At 40.9% G+C, this 15965-nt stretch overlaps 1 protein-coding gene across 2 annotated transcripts in view; it reads left to right on the plus strand.

Annotated features, from left to right (window-relative positions):
- NSUN3 (NOP2/Sun RNA methyltransferase 3) overlaps nucleotides 1-15965 on the plus strand; it is an 85387-nt gene that overhangs the window by 27109 nt on the left and 42313 nt on the right. For both annotated transcript variants that reach the window (XM_049857989.1, XM_049857990.1), the window contains exons 4-5: nucleotides 11442-11596; nucleotides 12333-12454. In XM_049857989.1, the coding sequence (XP_049713946.1) occupies nucleotides 11442-11596; nucleotides 12333-12454 (277 nt within the window). The remainder of the gene's footprint in view (nucleotides 1-11441; nucleotides 11597-12332; nucleotides 12455-15965) is intronic.

The raw sequence follows: 15965 nt of genomic DNA on the forward strand, positions 1-15965 counted from the left end.
TTTTTAGATCCTCATTTTGTTCTTGCATTGTTTTCCTTATTTCTTTTAGCTCTTGCCTCTGTCTTCCCTTAGATCTTTATGTTCAATGTTATTCATTATAGTCTTCCTTTTTTTAGTATTATTTGGTCATTCCTGGATGTGCTTTCACTCTCTTTGTAATTTTCATTTGTATGAGCCATTGTTTCTCTGTTCTTTATATGTCTTGTGATTTTTCAAGGGTGTTAACTTTGTGTTTTCCCCAGCATTTGGTATTTTTGCCCACACTACTTTCTGCAAAAAAACTCTTAGGCAGGTTGAGCCTTCTGTCTTTGCTTACTGTGTCCTCTCCCTCTCAATGATAGCTACTTCTCCCTCCCTGGTTTAATTAGGATTCAAAAATTCCAGATTGGATTTTCAATTTTCAGTCTCTCCCAAACACACCAGAGAACATGCTCTCTTCAGTCTGTCCACCAGTGGTCACACCACTCAGGGGCGATATCATGTACTAATTAATCTGTACACCAGGGGGCGCAGTCATCTCTCTTTGGTTATCACTCTCTTCCATTCTCTGTTTCTGCAACCATGTGTTTAGTCAGAACACCTGCGTCCAACAAGTCCCCTTTGGGGCTGGGCATTGCCCTTTGATTTTGCCTGAGGCTTTCTTCCCTGTTCTATGGGGGCTGCTTGTATCTCAGCTGGCATTCAGGGGAAGCACAGGCAGGCTTTCCTCTGTTTGAGGAGGAGGAAGGGCTGACACTTCCCAGAAGCACCTTCGAGAGACCTCTCTTGTTGGTTTCAGAGCCCCAATGGCCTTGTTGTGGTTGGCGGAGCAGTTCCACTTAGGTGACCCACCTCCTGACTCTGCCATAGAGAACCTTCTGTAGGAATGCGTATCATTCCAGCGGCCGAAAGTTACTGGCTGGGGAGAGGTTGTTACACTCCATATGGACCCCCTGGAAGGTCTGCCTTGTTGCAGTCAGAGCCTGCCCGGTGGTATGCTGGCTGTGGGTGCAGCCTCCACTCAAGACTCCTGCTTCCTAGAACATAGCAGCCTCAGTCAATAGCCCTCAGTGCCATCCGGAAGTAGGGGAGGACTAACCCTAACTGACACCCAGGGAAGTTTATCCTGTTGGTTTCAAAGCCCAGAGCTATGGGGAATGCAGGGAGGCAGATAGAAAGCTGATCTATGGAAGCAGACTCTACTGCATGGGCCTTCTGCAGCAATTAACAGCAGGCTTGCAGCTGACAGTATTTGGGTAAGGGAGTTGTTGGTACACTCCAAATGGACACTGGCATACTCCAAACGGGCTCCTGGAGAGGTCTGCCTTGTTGCTCCCAGAGCACCCCTGTAGTATGTTGGGTAAGGGCATAAAAAAAAAAAAAGTCTCTACTAAAGATGCCTTCTCCCTAGCACACAGCAGTATCAGTCAGCAGTCCTCAGCACTGAATGGAAGAGGGTACAGACAAACCTGAACTGACTCCTCAGGAGTTCTGTCCTGTTGATTTCAGAGGCCTGAGCTGTGGTGTACGCAGGGAGGCAGATAGAGTGTTGACTATGAGAGCAGGCTCCACTGCATGGACCTTCTGTAGCGATTCCCAGTAGGCTTGCTACTGACAGTGTCCAGGTCAGGGAAGTACTGGCACACGCCAAACAGACCCCAGAAAGGTCTTCCTTGTTGACTTTAGGGTAGAAGCTTGGGATCCTGTTTCTTTGTACGGGCAGAGGCTGTGATGGTTAGGGAAGCAGGCTCCTTTCCTGGGGCCACTTCCCCAGTTCACAGCAGCTGGTGGCCTTTGTGGCTGGTGGGAGAGGCAAGGATGGTACGGAGAAGCAATTTTCCTACCGTATGCGACGCATTGATTCGTTGATTCTTGTCTGCAGCTCCCGGCTGCTTTCATCTGCTTTCTGATTCAGAATACCTCAAAGCTGAGCACCACTTCCTTGTTGTATTTGTGGGGGAGGGCTTGAGCAATGGTGTACTTGTGCAGCCATCTTCCCAGAATTCTCCCTGCATTTCTTCTTTGTGGTAATGAAAATAATAACCATTTGGATCACGTAGCACTTGCCAAGGACTATACTAATTTATTTTGTAAATCTCTGCTTTTCAAACATTTTTTAGTGCCCTCTGCTTCCAAGAGTATATGTTGTGCCTCTGTATAAAAATCTTTCTGAAGCTTTGGGCTCTGAGGAATACTGTGTCACCAGTCATTAGCATACATACTCTCATTTAATCCATTCAACCCTGTGAGTTGGATATTATTGTCCCTATTTTTGAGATGACGCCGAGGTAAAGGGAAGTTAACTAAATTGCCCAAGGTAAGTGGCAGAGCTGGAATTTGAACTCAAGTTTTCGCTAATGTGCTCTTGACTCTCTTCTGTGGTTTCCTAATGTTACTAAATTGCTGACTTGTCTGGCTTCCTCTGTTGTGTGGCTTCTTGAGGATAGGGACAGGCTCTTATTTAACTTTGTGTCAGCAGCCACTAACGCCGTGCCAAGTCCGTAACAGATGCTTAATAAACCTGAAAGTGGTTGTGCTGTCAAGGATATTTTAATTTATTGTCAACTAACTTTTAATGGATTCACTGTTATCTTTTTGTTTGTGAATTGGCAACATTGCTTCCTTGTAGCTCAAAGAACTTTACTATTAATCTTCACACTGTTTTTAAGATATAGGACAGTATCATCATTCCAATTTTTACATTGAGAGAAATATATAAACCAATCATAATGATGGCTTTTGGCTCCAAAGGATAATTGGCAGAACTGGAAATAAGGCAGAATTATTATTATTATTTTAAATGTGTAATAAAATAATTGAATGAACGATACAGTTTTCAGCCTTTTTCCTGGAACAAAGGCTGCCTTTTGAGAGACTTGTTGAGTTTACTCTCTTTTCTCCCTAAATGAAAAAATACCAAGATTTGGTTTATTTTTTACAATTTAAGCATTAAAGTAATTCTGTCTCAAAGTGTGTGTGTGTGTGTGTGTGTGTGTGCAATTTGAATTGTGTCACTGTATATAGCATATTTTTAAAACTTTAACCAGCCTAAGACTATTTCAAATAAAGTTCAAATCTAAGCAAAACAGGAATATAGCATAAAGCTGTGTTTCAGCTGGGAGCTATTTTAAAATGCTGAATTGAGGATCTCGACTAAAGCTATAATCTAATGAAAAGCTGCACTGATTTTCAGTTGTAAAGATTTAAATATTCTTTATTATAATGCCATGTTTCAAATCAATTCAGCCACATTTAGCGAGCGCTGACTGTGTGCAAAACATTGGAAGGTGGGTATAGGCCTGTGAGAGATGCAGAAATGACTAAGATTTCTTTTTCCTACAATATAACAGACCAGGTGCCCAAACCACCTCTCCTGCTGAAAACAACTTAAAATGTAGGAAATACCATTAAAGAAAAATAAAATATTTTAAAATGTGTCAGTAATCTCCAAGTTCTCGATAACATAGCCAAATGTTAAGTACTAGTGGGAACCTAGAAGCTATGTTGAGCACTGAAACTGGTTTTTTTACCTGAGGACATTTGCTTAGCCCAAAAGGCTCGCATGTTATTTTCCGTTGCTTCATGAAAACACAGAAATGGAAAATAAAGCCAAGGACTGCATCCGATGAGAAGCTAACTTTCTGTAAAGCTGGGATTCTTAAGTGCTATACCCTCCACGTAGGGGTAAACCAGGAAGAAATTATCCTCTCTAGGGGACTGCAAGGAAATTGCCTATATTCAACATTGGTGCTGGAGGGAGAAGGAGTGGAATTAACCGCTGAAATTTCATTACTACAATTAAACCTGTATAGCCCATTGGAGTGAAGTTGCAGAATGCTGAAAACAAAGAGATTTTTTTTTTTTTTTTGTACTTTAGATGAAGGTCTACAGAGCAATTAGTTTCTCATTAAACAATTAATACAGATATTGTTTTGTGACATTGATTGCCAGCCCCACGACGTGTTCAGCCCCACGACGTGTTAACACTCTTCCCTTCTTGACCTTGGATTCCCCATTACTTGCTTTCCTGTCCCCTCCTGGCTTCTTGTCCTTGCCCCTGGGCTGTTGTGCCCATTTAGTCTCATTTTGTTTTTGTGTTCCTGTCTAATCAATCTTTGGCTGAAGGGTGAACTTCAGGAATGACTTCAGTACTGAGTTAAAAGGGTGTCTGTGTGCTATACTCTCAGAATTTTTCCAGTTGCTGTCACACCAGTAAGTCTGGTCTTTTTTGTGAGTTTGAATTTTGTTCTACATTTTTCTCCAGCACTGTCCAGTGCTCTCTATTGTGATCCCTGTCAGAGCAGTTGGTGGTGGTAGCCGGGCACCGTTTAGTTGTGCTGGACTCAGTCTGGTGGAGGCTGTGGTAGTTATGGTCCATTACTTCTTTGGACTAATCTTTCCCTTGTGTCTTTCGTTTTCTTCATTCTCCCTTGCTTCAGACGGGGTGATAAAGAGAAGATTTTAATAGCAGCCAGAGAGAAAAGACAATTTACCTTCAAATGATTAGCAGTTAGAATGAGGGTTGACTCTTGAGAGTAACAGTGGAAATGAGAATTCAGAAGAATGATATCTTCAATGTGACGAGAAAGGTGATGATCAGTCCAGAAGTATATCCAACCAAGATATCCCTCAAGAACAAAAGTGAATTGATGTTTTTAGACAATAAGAGAGAGAGAAAAAAATAAAGGCCTGAGCATTCATCACCAGCCAACCTGAAAGAAAAAGGAAAGCCATCCTAGATGGAATATAAGAGATGCAAAAAAAAAAAAAAAAAAAATTAAAGAAGATGGAAAATATGTGGGAAAACTTCAACGGTTGACTGCAGAAAACAATGATAATGTTTTTTGGGGTTAAAAAGTATAAACTCAAGTGAAACCCAGAGAACAATAGTTTATAAGTTGGGAAGAAGTATTATAATATTCTTGTATCATTTGGGAAAGAGTCAAAATTGACTTACTTTAAAGTTTTTTAAAATATACATATTAAAGTTTTTAGGAATATCACTGAAAGATTATAAGTAGAATGCAAAACTTTTAAACAAGAAAAGGTAAAAATGGAATGACAGACGACTAAGACATGATTCTTGTGTACCAACACAGAGATGTTTGGCTTTAACTTTACTTCCACTTGTACCTCAAGGCTTGAGTTGCTTGAATTGATTCCAGACTGGAGAAGTTGGAGGGAAGGCTCATGCCATTCCTGCAATTGTCTGCTGCTAATGCTATCACTGCCACAATTTGAGGAGCCTCCACGTGGCTGTCAGCTGACTAGCAGAGATCACCACACCAGCATGCTAGTGTGCTTGGCCTTGAGACTCTCTGGCTTCCTTAGCAACTGCCTTGGATGGGCCAGGTAACACAAACCTGAAGTGTGTGGGAGTTATCACCTCTTGGAACAGACTTTAACCATTGAGAGTTAGGAGACAAGGAGCCAGCAGATTGTTTGCTTTTCCTTCTCACTCCTCCGGACTCCACAGTTTCTCTCAGGGCTCAGTAGTTTTTAAACTATGGGCACATCCTGAGAGGCTGAGCAGAACTGTAGCCAGCTTGCTTGCAAACCATCTTGTATTTACTTTCCCTCCTCCCATGATTTAAGTCTTTTTTTCCCTCACTCTTGCTTCCTTTCCTGGGATTGCATTCCCACCATAAGGTGTGTTCTAGTGCTCTCAGGCTAAGACAACGGCTTTTGAACACCTATTGTGCTGTCAAGGTCCTCTCTGGCTAATCTGCTCACAGCACCAATCGTGCAAATCTAGTCCAGGGAGGCTGAGGTCATCCATCTCTGAAGCTAGATGTGTGGTGCGTGATAAAGCCCACTCTATTTTTTTATATGCCAACTGCATCCTGTAGAAATCTCAGCTTCCCTTCCCTGGTCAGTCCAGACCCCAACTGCTCCATGTGGCTCTTCCTGTGTCATCCCCATTCATCTGGGGCTAGGTCAGTGGTACCGACCCCTTCTCTCCATCCTTGTTCATCTGGGACTTGATAAGTGGGTACTGGCCCCTTTTCTGTTTCTTATGTTCAATAATCTGTTGTAACAACTTAGAAACTCCAGGAAAAAGTCCATCTTTTATTTGGCAGAAAAAAGGATACAAACACATAGGGCGAAGTCCAGGAGGGGTCTCAGCAGAGCTTCTGTGTCCCCATGGGATGTTTGTTGTCTCCACCCAGGAAGCTCCTCTGATCCTTCTTCCAAAACCTTTATTGGCCTCACCAGGTGGCCATGATAGATTGCATCATGCTTCCTAAGGCTTAGTCAGCATTGGTCCCCCAAGTGGCCCGTCTTGTCCTGGTCACCCCTGACTCACTGGCCTCAGGTGTGGCGTGGCTCTCAGGAACCAGAACAAAAGGCCAAATTGTTTAACTGCAAGGAGATCCCACACCTTGTATCCATCCGTAAGCTCCACTAGCAACTCATTCCCAAACCACCTAAAATAAACAGCAGCCTAAATGAAAACTGTGTACTCCCTGTGAAGTCCCTAGGTGGTGCAAACAGTTAAGCGCTTGGCTGCTAACCAAAAGGTTGGCATTTCAAGTCTACAGAGACACCTCAGAGGAAAGGCCTGCTGATCTACTTCTGAAAAGCCAGCCATTGAAAACCCTGCGGAGCACAGTTCTGCTCTGACATGCGTGAGGCCACCATCAGTTGCAGCGGACTCTAGAGCAGCTGTTTTGTTTTTTTAGTGGAAGATTAAAATTGAAAGATTGTATTGATGTCTCACTACTGCAGACTTTGTATTAAAGGCTAGACTTTTGAACATTATTTAGTGGATGATGGAAAGTCATTACAGGTTTTTTGTTAACAGTGCAATGACAGAAAAGGATATGTATATACATGCACATGTAAATATATATACATGTATGTACATACATATTACATACATGCATTTGAACAAAGGGAAAACAAAAAATTTTCTACTTCTGCATTAGAGTTTGACCTTCAGTTAGTTCTCTGGCTTTGTTTTCCTGATAACCTGAGGATTGTCACCATGTTTTTAGGCAGCACTGCTTATGATAAAGCATAAATAAACTCTAGAGACCTGATGGGCAGCCTTACTTTGGCCTTCCCTAAGTGCAGTGATTCTTGTAACTGAGCATGTTTCTTGGGAGGACCCTGGGAGCTATCCTATGGAGTGGTTGCAAGAAGTGTTGGTTCATGTGGGACATGAAACTTTTAAGCTCCTGCACCTGCCCAAGGTAAATCGCATCTTCATGCACTTGTGCTTCCACTGTGTGGACTACAGCAGGGACTTCAACGAAGGGAAGTGTCTCATCCTGCCCTGCTGGCAAGCTGTGTTTCACGTTATCCTGCATAAGATGATGACATGTATGGCCTGTGTGAGTCTGAATGTTTAGTCGAACCCAGTAAGACCCCTGGTGGGCCTGTTGTACATCAGACCTGAAAATCTAATGACCCAGAAGACCATCTTAAAGAAGACAAAACAACAACAAAAACCATCCCAGAAGTTATAAAAGACTGATACAATTAACTATAAAAAATTGTGAAACTTATGCACTACAAAAGATACTGCAAAGAAATTCAGACGACAATTTGGAAAACATGTTTTCAAATCGATTGGTAGATAAAGGGTTAATGCCTATGCTATTAAAATAAGACCAATTGACAGTAAAAAAATATAATTAGTACAATGGAAAAAATGGCCAAAGGATAATAATAGGCAGTTGACAGAATTAAAACCAAATGGCCGATAGATAAATGAAAAGATTCCCAATTATGCTAGAGATCAAGGAAATGCAACTTAATATTATAACGTTCCATATCGGACTAACAATAGCACTTTTTGTGGAGATTTAGTGGGGGGAGAGGGTAATATTTATTAAAACTGAAAACTTCCCTACTCAAACCTATCTATACATCTGGTTCTGTCACGTGATAATAAATACACGTCGTAAGGACAGCTATATGAAGATATTTATTAGTGACAGCCATGTGAATGCCTGACAATAAGGGAATGGTTTAATAAAGTATGATACATCGATCTATTGCATGTACTATTTGTTGTTGCTGTGTGCTGTCAAGTCAATTCTGACTCATAGTGACCCTGTAGGACAGAGTAGAGCTGCTCCATAGAGTTTCCCAAGTTGTAATCTTCACAGGAGCAGATCTCAGGTCTTTTCTCCCTCAAAAAACCTGGTAGGTTTGAACCACTGACCTTTCAGTTAGCAGCTGAGCACTTAACCATTGTGATATCAGGGTTCCTATGTACTATTTAGCAGCCTTTTAAACTGATTGGTATCTCTACCAGTTGTCTTTGTGATATATCCTTGAAGTATTGGTATATGTAGAGACTGAGGGGTACAGAAATATATAAAATATAATCCTAGTTAATCCGCCCCTGAGAATAAGGGGAAAAATGTCAATAGCAAAAATATTACATGATCATATTTATTTAAAATTTTATACAGGGGTATATGCTTAAAGAGATGTGGTATGGTTAATTATCCAAATGGAATGAAATTCAGGTAGTTTTTAATGTTCTTCATGTGGTTTTAAAAATAAGCTTGTGTGTTAGTTATCTAGTGTTACTATAAGAGAAATACAAGTAGATGGGTTTAACAAACAGAAATTCTCTCAATTTAGGAGGCTAGAAGTCCAAATTCAGGGCACCAGCTGTAGGGGAAGGCATTCTCTCTCTGCCAGCTCTGGAGGAAGGTCCTTATAATCAATCTTCCCTGGTCTAGGAGTTTCTCAGCACAGGGACCCCAAGTCCAAAGGATGCACTGTGCTCCTGGAGCTTCTTTCTTGGTAGTATGAAGTCCCTCCCCTCTCTGTTCGCTTCTCTCTTTTATATCTCAAAAGACATTTTCTCAAATCAAAAAAATCCATTGCAGTTGAGTCGATTCTGACTCTTAGCAACCCTATAGGACAGAGTAGAACTGCCCCGTAGAGTTCCTATGGAGCGGCTGGTGGATTCAAACTGCCCCAACCGTTTGGTTAGCAGCCAAGCTATTAACCACTGTGCCACCAGGGCTCAACCTAATCCTGTAGATTTTGTCCTGCCTCGTTAACATAACTGCCTCTAATCTTGCCTAATTAACATCATAGGGGTTAAGATTTCCAACATATGGGCTAATCACATTAGATCACAAAATGGTGGATAACAACACAGTACTGGGAATCATGGCCTAGGCAAGTTGACACACATTTTGGTTGGACACAATTCAACTGTAACAATTTGCGTTTAATTTTTTTTGAAGTAAGGGAAAGACAGAACAACTATTTCGTAGAGAAAGAACCATCTACTGATCCTTCTATGTTGAGAAGCAGTATAACGTGGTTCTTAAAAGTAAGTGGAGCTCTGGAACTAGGCTGTCTGGATTATGTGCTCTGCCAACCTGGGCAAGTTACTTAACCTCTCTTGGCCTCAGTTTTCTCATCTGCAAAATGGAAACAATAATAACAGTATCTACCTCATAGGTTTGTGAGGATTAAATGTGTTTATATGTAAAGTGCCTAGAACAATGCCTAGACATAATGGCTACTGAAGAATTGTTAGCGATTACAAATATTCATTATTACTATCATTATAGTACGATATTAGATACAAGGAACCCTGGTAGTGCAGTGCTTAAGCAATCAGCTGCTACTTGAAAGGTTTCGGTGGTTCGAACCCACCAGTGTCTCCATGGGAGAGAAGACCTATCAATCTGCTCCCATAAAGACTACCACCTAGGTGTAAAAATGGCATGATAGAGGCATCTGATCTCTAATTTCACCAGAGGGAAAGAATCAAGACCAACAGCCCTAAGCTGATTCCTATGAGATGAAGGTCAGACATGCGCCCTCTCTCCAAACTTTTTACCAATTCTCACACCAGCTATCCCTCCACAGCACTCTTTACCTACCTGTGTGTCGTGTTAATTCATTACAATGGCTACACAGAACTCATAGACGATACTCACAATTATGGGGTTTATTAGGGAAGTAACAGGTTACAATTCAGGGTACAGTTACAAAAGTTGTCGCATTTAATCTTGACAACCACTTTGTATGGTAGCTAGATGGCTTAGTTTGCTAGTGCTACTGTAACATATATACCACAAGTGGGTGGCCTTAAAAGGAGCCCTGGTGGTGCAGTAGTTAAGCACTCGTCTGGTGACCTGGAAGGTCAGTGGTTCGAACCCACCGGCCCACTCCATGGGAGAAAGATGTGGCAGTCAGCTTCTGTAAAGATTACAGCCTTGGAATCCCTGTGGGGCAGTTTTACTCTGTCCTGTAGGGTCTCTGTGAGTTGGAATTGACTTGACAGCGGTGGGCTTGGCTTTTTGGGGAATGGTCTTAAAGAACAGAAATTTATTTTCTCACTTTTCAGGAGGTTAGAAATCTACATTCAGATATGGCTGTAGTAGAAGGTCCTTCCTTGTCTGTTTCAGCTTCTAGTAGCCAGCAACTCTTGGAGTTCCTGGGCTTGTAGAATCATCTGCCTTGTTATCATCAGGTGGCATGTGTCTTCCACCTGTGTGTACCTGCTTCTGTGCCTAATCTCAGAGGGATTAGGTTTAGGACATATCCTACACCAATATGCCCCCATGAACATCACAAAAAAAGCTATTCTTAAAAGGGATCCACAGGTGTAGGGGTTAGGATTCTAACATAAATTTTGGTAGGGCCCTGTTGAATCCACTGCATATAATCCCATTTTACAGAAAAGAAAACTGAGACAGTAGAAGAGCTAAGTAACTTGTCCAAAGTCAGCCAGCTCGTAATTTGAGCCCATGTCTTTCTGACTGTAGGGTCCATAGCATTTCACATGCTGTTTTCCTCTAGTCACACTGTCTTTCTTCACTTAAAATGAAGGTTTTTTTTCCCTCATACGAGCTTCATATGTGTAATAGAGTAGATCATTTACTCTTAGCAGCTAAGGAGGCCTACTGATGCAACACTTAAGCAGGGACTTGGCTGCTAACTGAAAGGTTGGTAGTTTGAACCCACCTGGCTGCTTCTTGGAAGAAGGACCTAGAAATTTGTTCATGGAACGATTACAGCCTAGGAATCCTATGGGGAAGTTCTACTCTGTCACAACCGGGATCGCTATGAGTCAGAATTGACTCAATGGCACACAATACAGCAACAACAACAACTCTTAGGGCTTTAAGAGGAGAGCTGTGTCTGAGGCATTGGTATAGCACAAATTTAGGAATCCGTAACTCCCTGTAGGTTTCTACTCCCCAAATTAAATTGATGGACAGCTCTGAGAGCTTCTGAGAGGCTGTGTAGTCATGACTGTTGTATTTTATTTAGTGTGTGTGTGTGTGTGTGTGTGTATGTATTTGTTTATTTATTTCTGATTTTAAAGCATAAGATAATGTTTACCCCTGAGCCCTATTTCTGCATAATTATTATGAGTTGACTTCTTTCTGAAATGAATTTGGTGAAAAATGGAAAGGTAACCATTACAGTGCATTCATTTTAAAGCATATTTATATATCCTTTATATTTAGGTTATCTTCACTGTAATGAATTCGATAGTCTGAGATCAAGGTGGCTCAGGCAGACGCTGGAATCTTTCATCCCACAGCCTTTGGTCAATGTAATTAAAGTGTCTGAACTGGATGGCAGAGAAGTGGGAGATGCCCAGCCTGAAACCTTTGACAAGGTACTTTTATTACATTCTGACAGACTGATGGACTTCCAATGATACGACTGTTGTCATGCTGCTTTGTCCTTGTTGTTTTCCATCAGCTGGCAGACATAGCCCGATACAGTTCCTCAGTACCTGGGGACATTTTGATAAAGTGAACATGGAAACAGTTTTCATTTGCTGTTCAGCATGGTTCAAAGGAAGCGGTAACATTGCGATTGGGGATTATAGAGTGTGTTATATTTCCAGGCACCTCAAAGATACTCAGGAAAAGGTCATTTATTTTTTGGGTCAGTGCACAAACATGTACACCATATTGCTTTAATTCAGTAATGTTTTGTATCAGAGCATGGCAGCTAAAGGAAGAGAGGGCATTTCAGAAAACCAAAATTGAAATATTCTTAAAAATAAATGCTGAGAATTCAGAAATACAATAGTATCTGCTTAAAATGAGTAACTTTTGTAAGAGCTTTGCTGTAGTCAACAAGAGGATCAAATATCATTAGTAGACTTTTAGATACCACCCCTCCCCCCCAAAAAAAACACTGAAAGTACACAGGAAATTTTTCTGAAAAATAGTAAGGGAATGTCATAAAGAACTTCCCATGTGTATTTTTGGTTTCAGAAGAAATGATTTTATTAATGTGCTGTTTATTTTTCATGTTTTACATTGCTTCCCTATATATTTTTGGCCTGAGAATATATTTTCGGTGCATGTTTGCTTTATTTGTTTTTTTTTTTTTTTCTCTAGGTGTTAGTTGATGCTCCATGCTCAAATGATCGAAGTTGGTTGTTCTCTTCTGATTCTCAGAAGGCAGCCTGTAGGGTAAGCCAAAGAAGGAAGTTGCCTATTCTACAGAAAGAACTCTTAAGGTGAGAACTGTTAACACAAAAGCTTATTTCAGTCCCTGGGTGGCACAAGCAGTTAAGTGCCCTACTAACCGAAAGGTGGGTGGTTTGAACCCACCTATAGTATTTTTTATAGTATAGGCATCTCGGAGGACAAGCCTGGCAATCCGTTTCTGAAAGATCACAGCCTTGAAAACCCTGTGGAGCAATTCTACTCTGCTTACATGGTGTCACCACAAATCAGAATTGACTGTCCAGCAGGTAACAACTGCTGGTTGAAATGTTGTTGTTGTTTTTAGGTGCCGTCGAGTCGGTTCCGACTCATAGCGACCCTGTGCACAACAGAACGAAACGCTGCCCGGTCCTGAGCTATCCTTACACTCGTTGTTATGCTTGAGCTCATTGTTGCAGCCATTGCGTCAATCCACCTCGTTGAGGGTCTTCCTCTTTTCCGCTGACCCTGTACTCTGACAAGCATAATGTCCTTCTCCAGGGACTGATCCCTCCTGACAACATCTCCAAAGTATGTAAGACACAGTCTCGCCATCCTTGCCTCTAAGGAGCATTCTGGCCGCACTTCCTCCAAGACAGATTTCTTTGTTCTTTTGGCAGTCCATGGTATATTCAATATTCTTCGCCAACACCACAATTCAAAGGCGTCAACTCTTCTTCGGTCTTCCTTACTCATTGTCCAGCTTTCACATGCATATGATGTGATTGAAAATACCATGGCTTGGGTCAGGCACACCTTAGTCTTCAGGGTGACACCTTTGCTCTTCAACACTTTGAAGAGGTCCTTTGCAGCAGATTTGCCCAATGCAACGCGTCTTTTGATTTCTTGACCGCTGCTTCCACGGCTGTTGATTGTGGATCCAAGTAAAATGAAATCCTCCACAACTCAATCTTTTCTCTGTTTATCATGATGTTGCTCATTGGTCCAGTTGTGAGGATTTTTGTTTTCTTTATGTTGAGGTGTAATCCATACTGAAGGCTGTGGTCTTTGATCTTCATTAGTAAGTGCTTCAAGTCCTCTTCACTTTCAGCAAGCAAGGTTGTGTCATCTGCATAACGCGGGTTGTTAATGAGTCTCCCTCCAATCCTGATGCCCCGTTCTTTTTCATATAGTTCAGCTTCTCGTATTATTTGTTCAGCATGCAGATTAAATAGGTATGGTGAAAGAATATAACCCTGACCCACACCTTTCCTGACTTTAAACCAATCAGTATCCCCTTGTTCTATCCGAACAACTGCCTCTTGATCTATGTAAAGGTTTCTCATGAGCACAATTAAGTATTCTGGAATTCCCATTCTTTGCAGTGTTATCCAGGGTTTGTTATGATCCACACAGTTGAGTGCCTTTGCATAGTCAATAAAACACAGGTAAACATGCTTCTGGTATTCTCTGCTTTCAGCCAGGACCCATCTGACATCAGCAATGATATCCCTGGTTCCACGTCCTCTTCTGAAACCAGCCTGAATGTCTGGCAGTGCCCTGTCGATATACTGACTGGAAGAGATCCATATTTATGCCTATTCCCAAGAAAGGTGATCCAACCGAATGTGGAAATTACAGAACAATATCATTAATATCACACACAAGCAAAATTTTGCTGAAGATCATTCAAAAACGGCTGCAGCAGTATATCAACAGGGCACTGCCAGACATTCAGGCTGGTTTCAGAAGAGGATGTGGAACCAGGGATATCATTGCTGACGTCAGATGGATCCTGGCTGAAAGCAGAGACTACCAGAAGGATGTTTACCTGATTGAAATAGGTGTGACAAAACATGACGCAGGGGAGACCCCAAATGAAGGGCTCCCTGTTTGGGTGTCCAAGATTATTCCTACAAAGGCTGTACCCAGGATATCTCCCATCATCTTTCCTTTCAGCTCTCATATTGTAATGTGCCCTCTCCCACCCAGGAAATGTAGTATTGCTGTATATATATATATATATATATTTTTTTTTTGTAACAGCTTTGTTGAGATATAATTCATATACCAGAAAATTCACCCTTTAAAAGTATAGTTCAGTGGTTTTTAGTATATTCAGTGTGTATTGTCTTTTAAAGGGCACCAGTTCTACTGTGGTTCCAAGTTGTTTGCCCATGGAGGCCATCCCAAGACTAGGTTTGATTACCCTACTCTTTCTTTTACCAGAATCTGAGCAGCACAGCTGTGAGAGTAGTTTTAGATCAGAGTACACTTTTTAGTAATTGACACATTGTTCTCCATGAGTCAGCTTCCTAGGAATTGTAGCTAGTTGTTAGCACTTACCTCCTAAGAATTTTCCAGAAAGGCCTGACCACCAAGAGATATTTGGTTTCCTTCAGAATGAAGATATTTGGAGCATCCTTGTCCTGGTTCCAAAAGAGATTTCTATTTACACCTGACTCCCAAATAATACTGTACAGAAATTCTCTAGAATATTTAAAATATAGTTAAATGATTTCTTATCAGTATAACATGTGGAATGAGAGTGAGTGACAGTTTGTATGCACTTTTGACAATGAGCTTTACTTCCAGCTTTTGATTTATATGCAATGAATATGGGCCATTACTTAAATATTAAAACCAACACCAATATGTAGTCTTGTTCTTGTACCAGATTATATGTCAGCTCATTATGGTGATTCTTGTAGTACCTCCCAGAAGGTTCTTCTAGACATTTCTCATCTGGCATTTCTTATTTGTTTGTATGCTGTCTTACAGTTTTGCTTTCAATGGCAGCCTTTCTTATACTATAATTCTAAGGTATTTTGATAATTCTGTACTATCCTTCCTGTCTACTGCCTAGGTTACTAACTTGGAGATGTTAGATAGATCCTGCTCTGACCGTTTTTTCTCACCTTAACCTTCTTAGTCCGGTTTCTTAGTTAATGATTCCTGCTACTCTGGCTCTATCCGTTTTACATTGTATACCTTTTAACAGATCCCAAATTTGTTCATGCTTCTTGGCAATGAAACGTCTAATTTTTTATTTTAAACTGTGGTATGCAACTAGGCTTCCTGAGGGTATCATTTTTCTTCTTTCTTTGATGACAAATTCTTCCTTCACTTTTTTAAAAAATTCCTGTTCATACCATGCCTTCTGTATTTTATACTACATCTGTTGTTTTTCCTCCTATTTTGCCTTAATTCATGTTAACCTCTCTTCTGTTCCCTTTATTTTCCCAAAATCATTCCTAGTAAGATTACTAAAGATCCATTAGTTGGTAAACATGGATAATTTTTTTTTTTAATTTACTTGATCTCTTCATAATATTTTAAACCTGTTATTTTTCGTTATATAAGAAATGCATGGAACCATTTTCATTGTTAAAAAAAAAAACAATCAGGGAATCCAGATGCAGCAAAGGCTACCCTAGCATGTACCCAAATGCCAGCTTTCTTGACAGAGTGAATGACTGGATTTAAGCATGGTGTATAATCTTCCAAACTTGTTTATACCTTTTCTTACGTCTAATAGAAAAATAACACTAAAAAAACCCAACACTGCTATCCTATGTCTGTATTGTTATGTAACTTGCTATT

Source organism: Elephas maximus, chromosome 18 (genome assembly GCF_024166365.1).
Source record: "Elephas maximus indicus isolate mEleMax1 chromosome 18, mEleMax1 primary haplotype, whole genome shotgun sequence".
NCBI lineage: Eukaryota > Metazoa > Chordata > Mammalia > Proboscidea > Elephantidae > Elephas > Elephas maximus.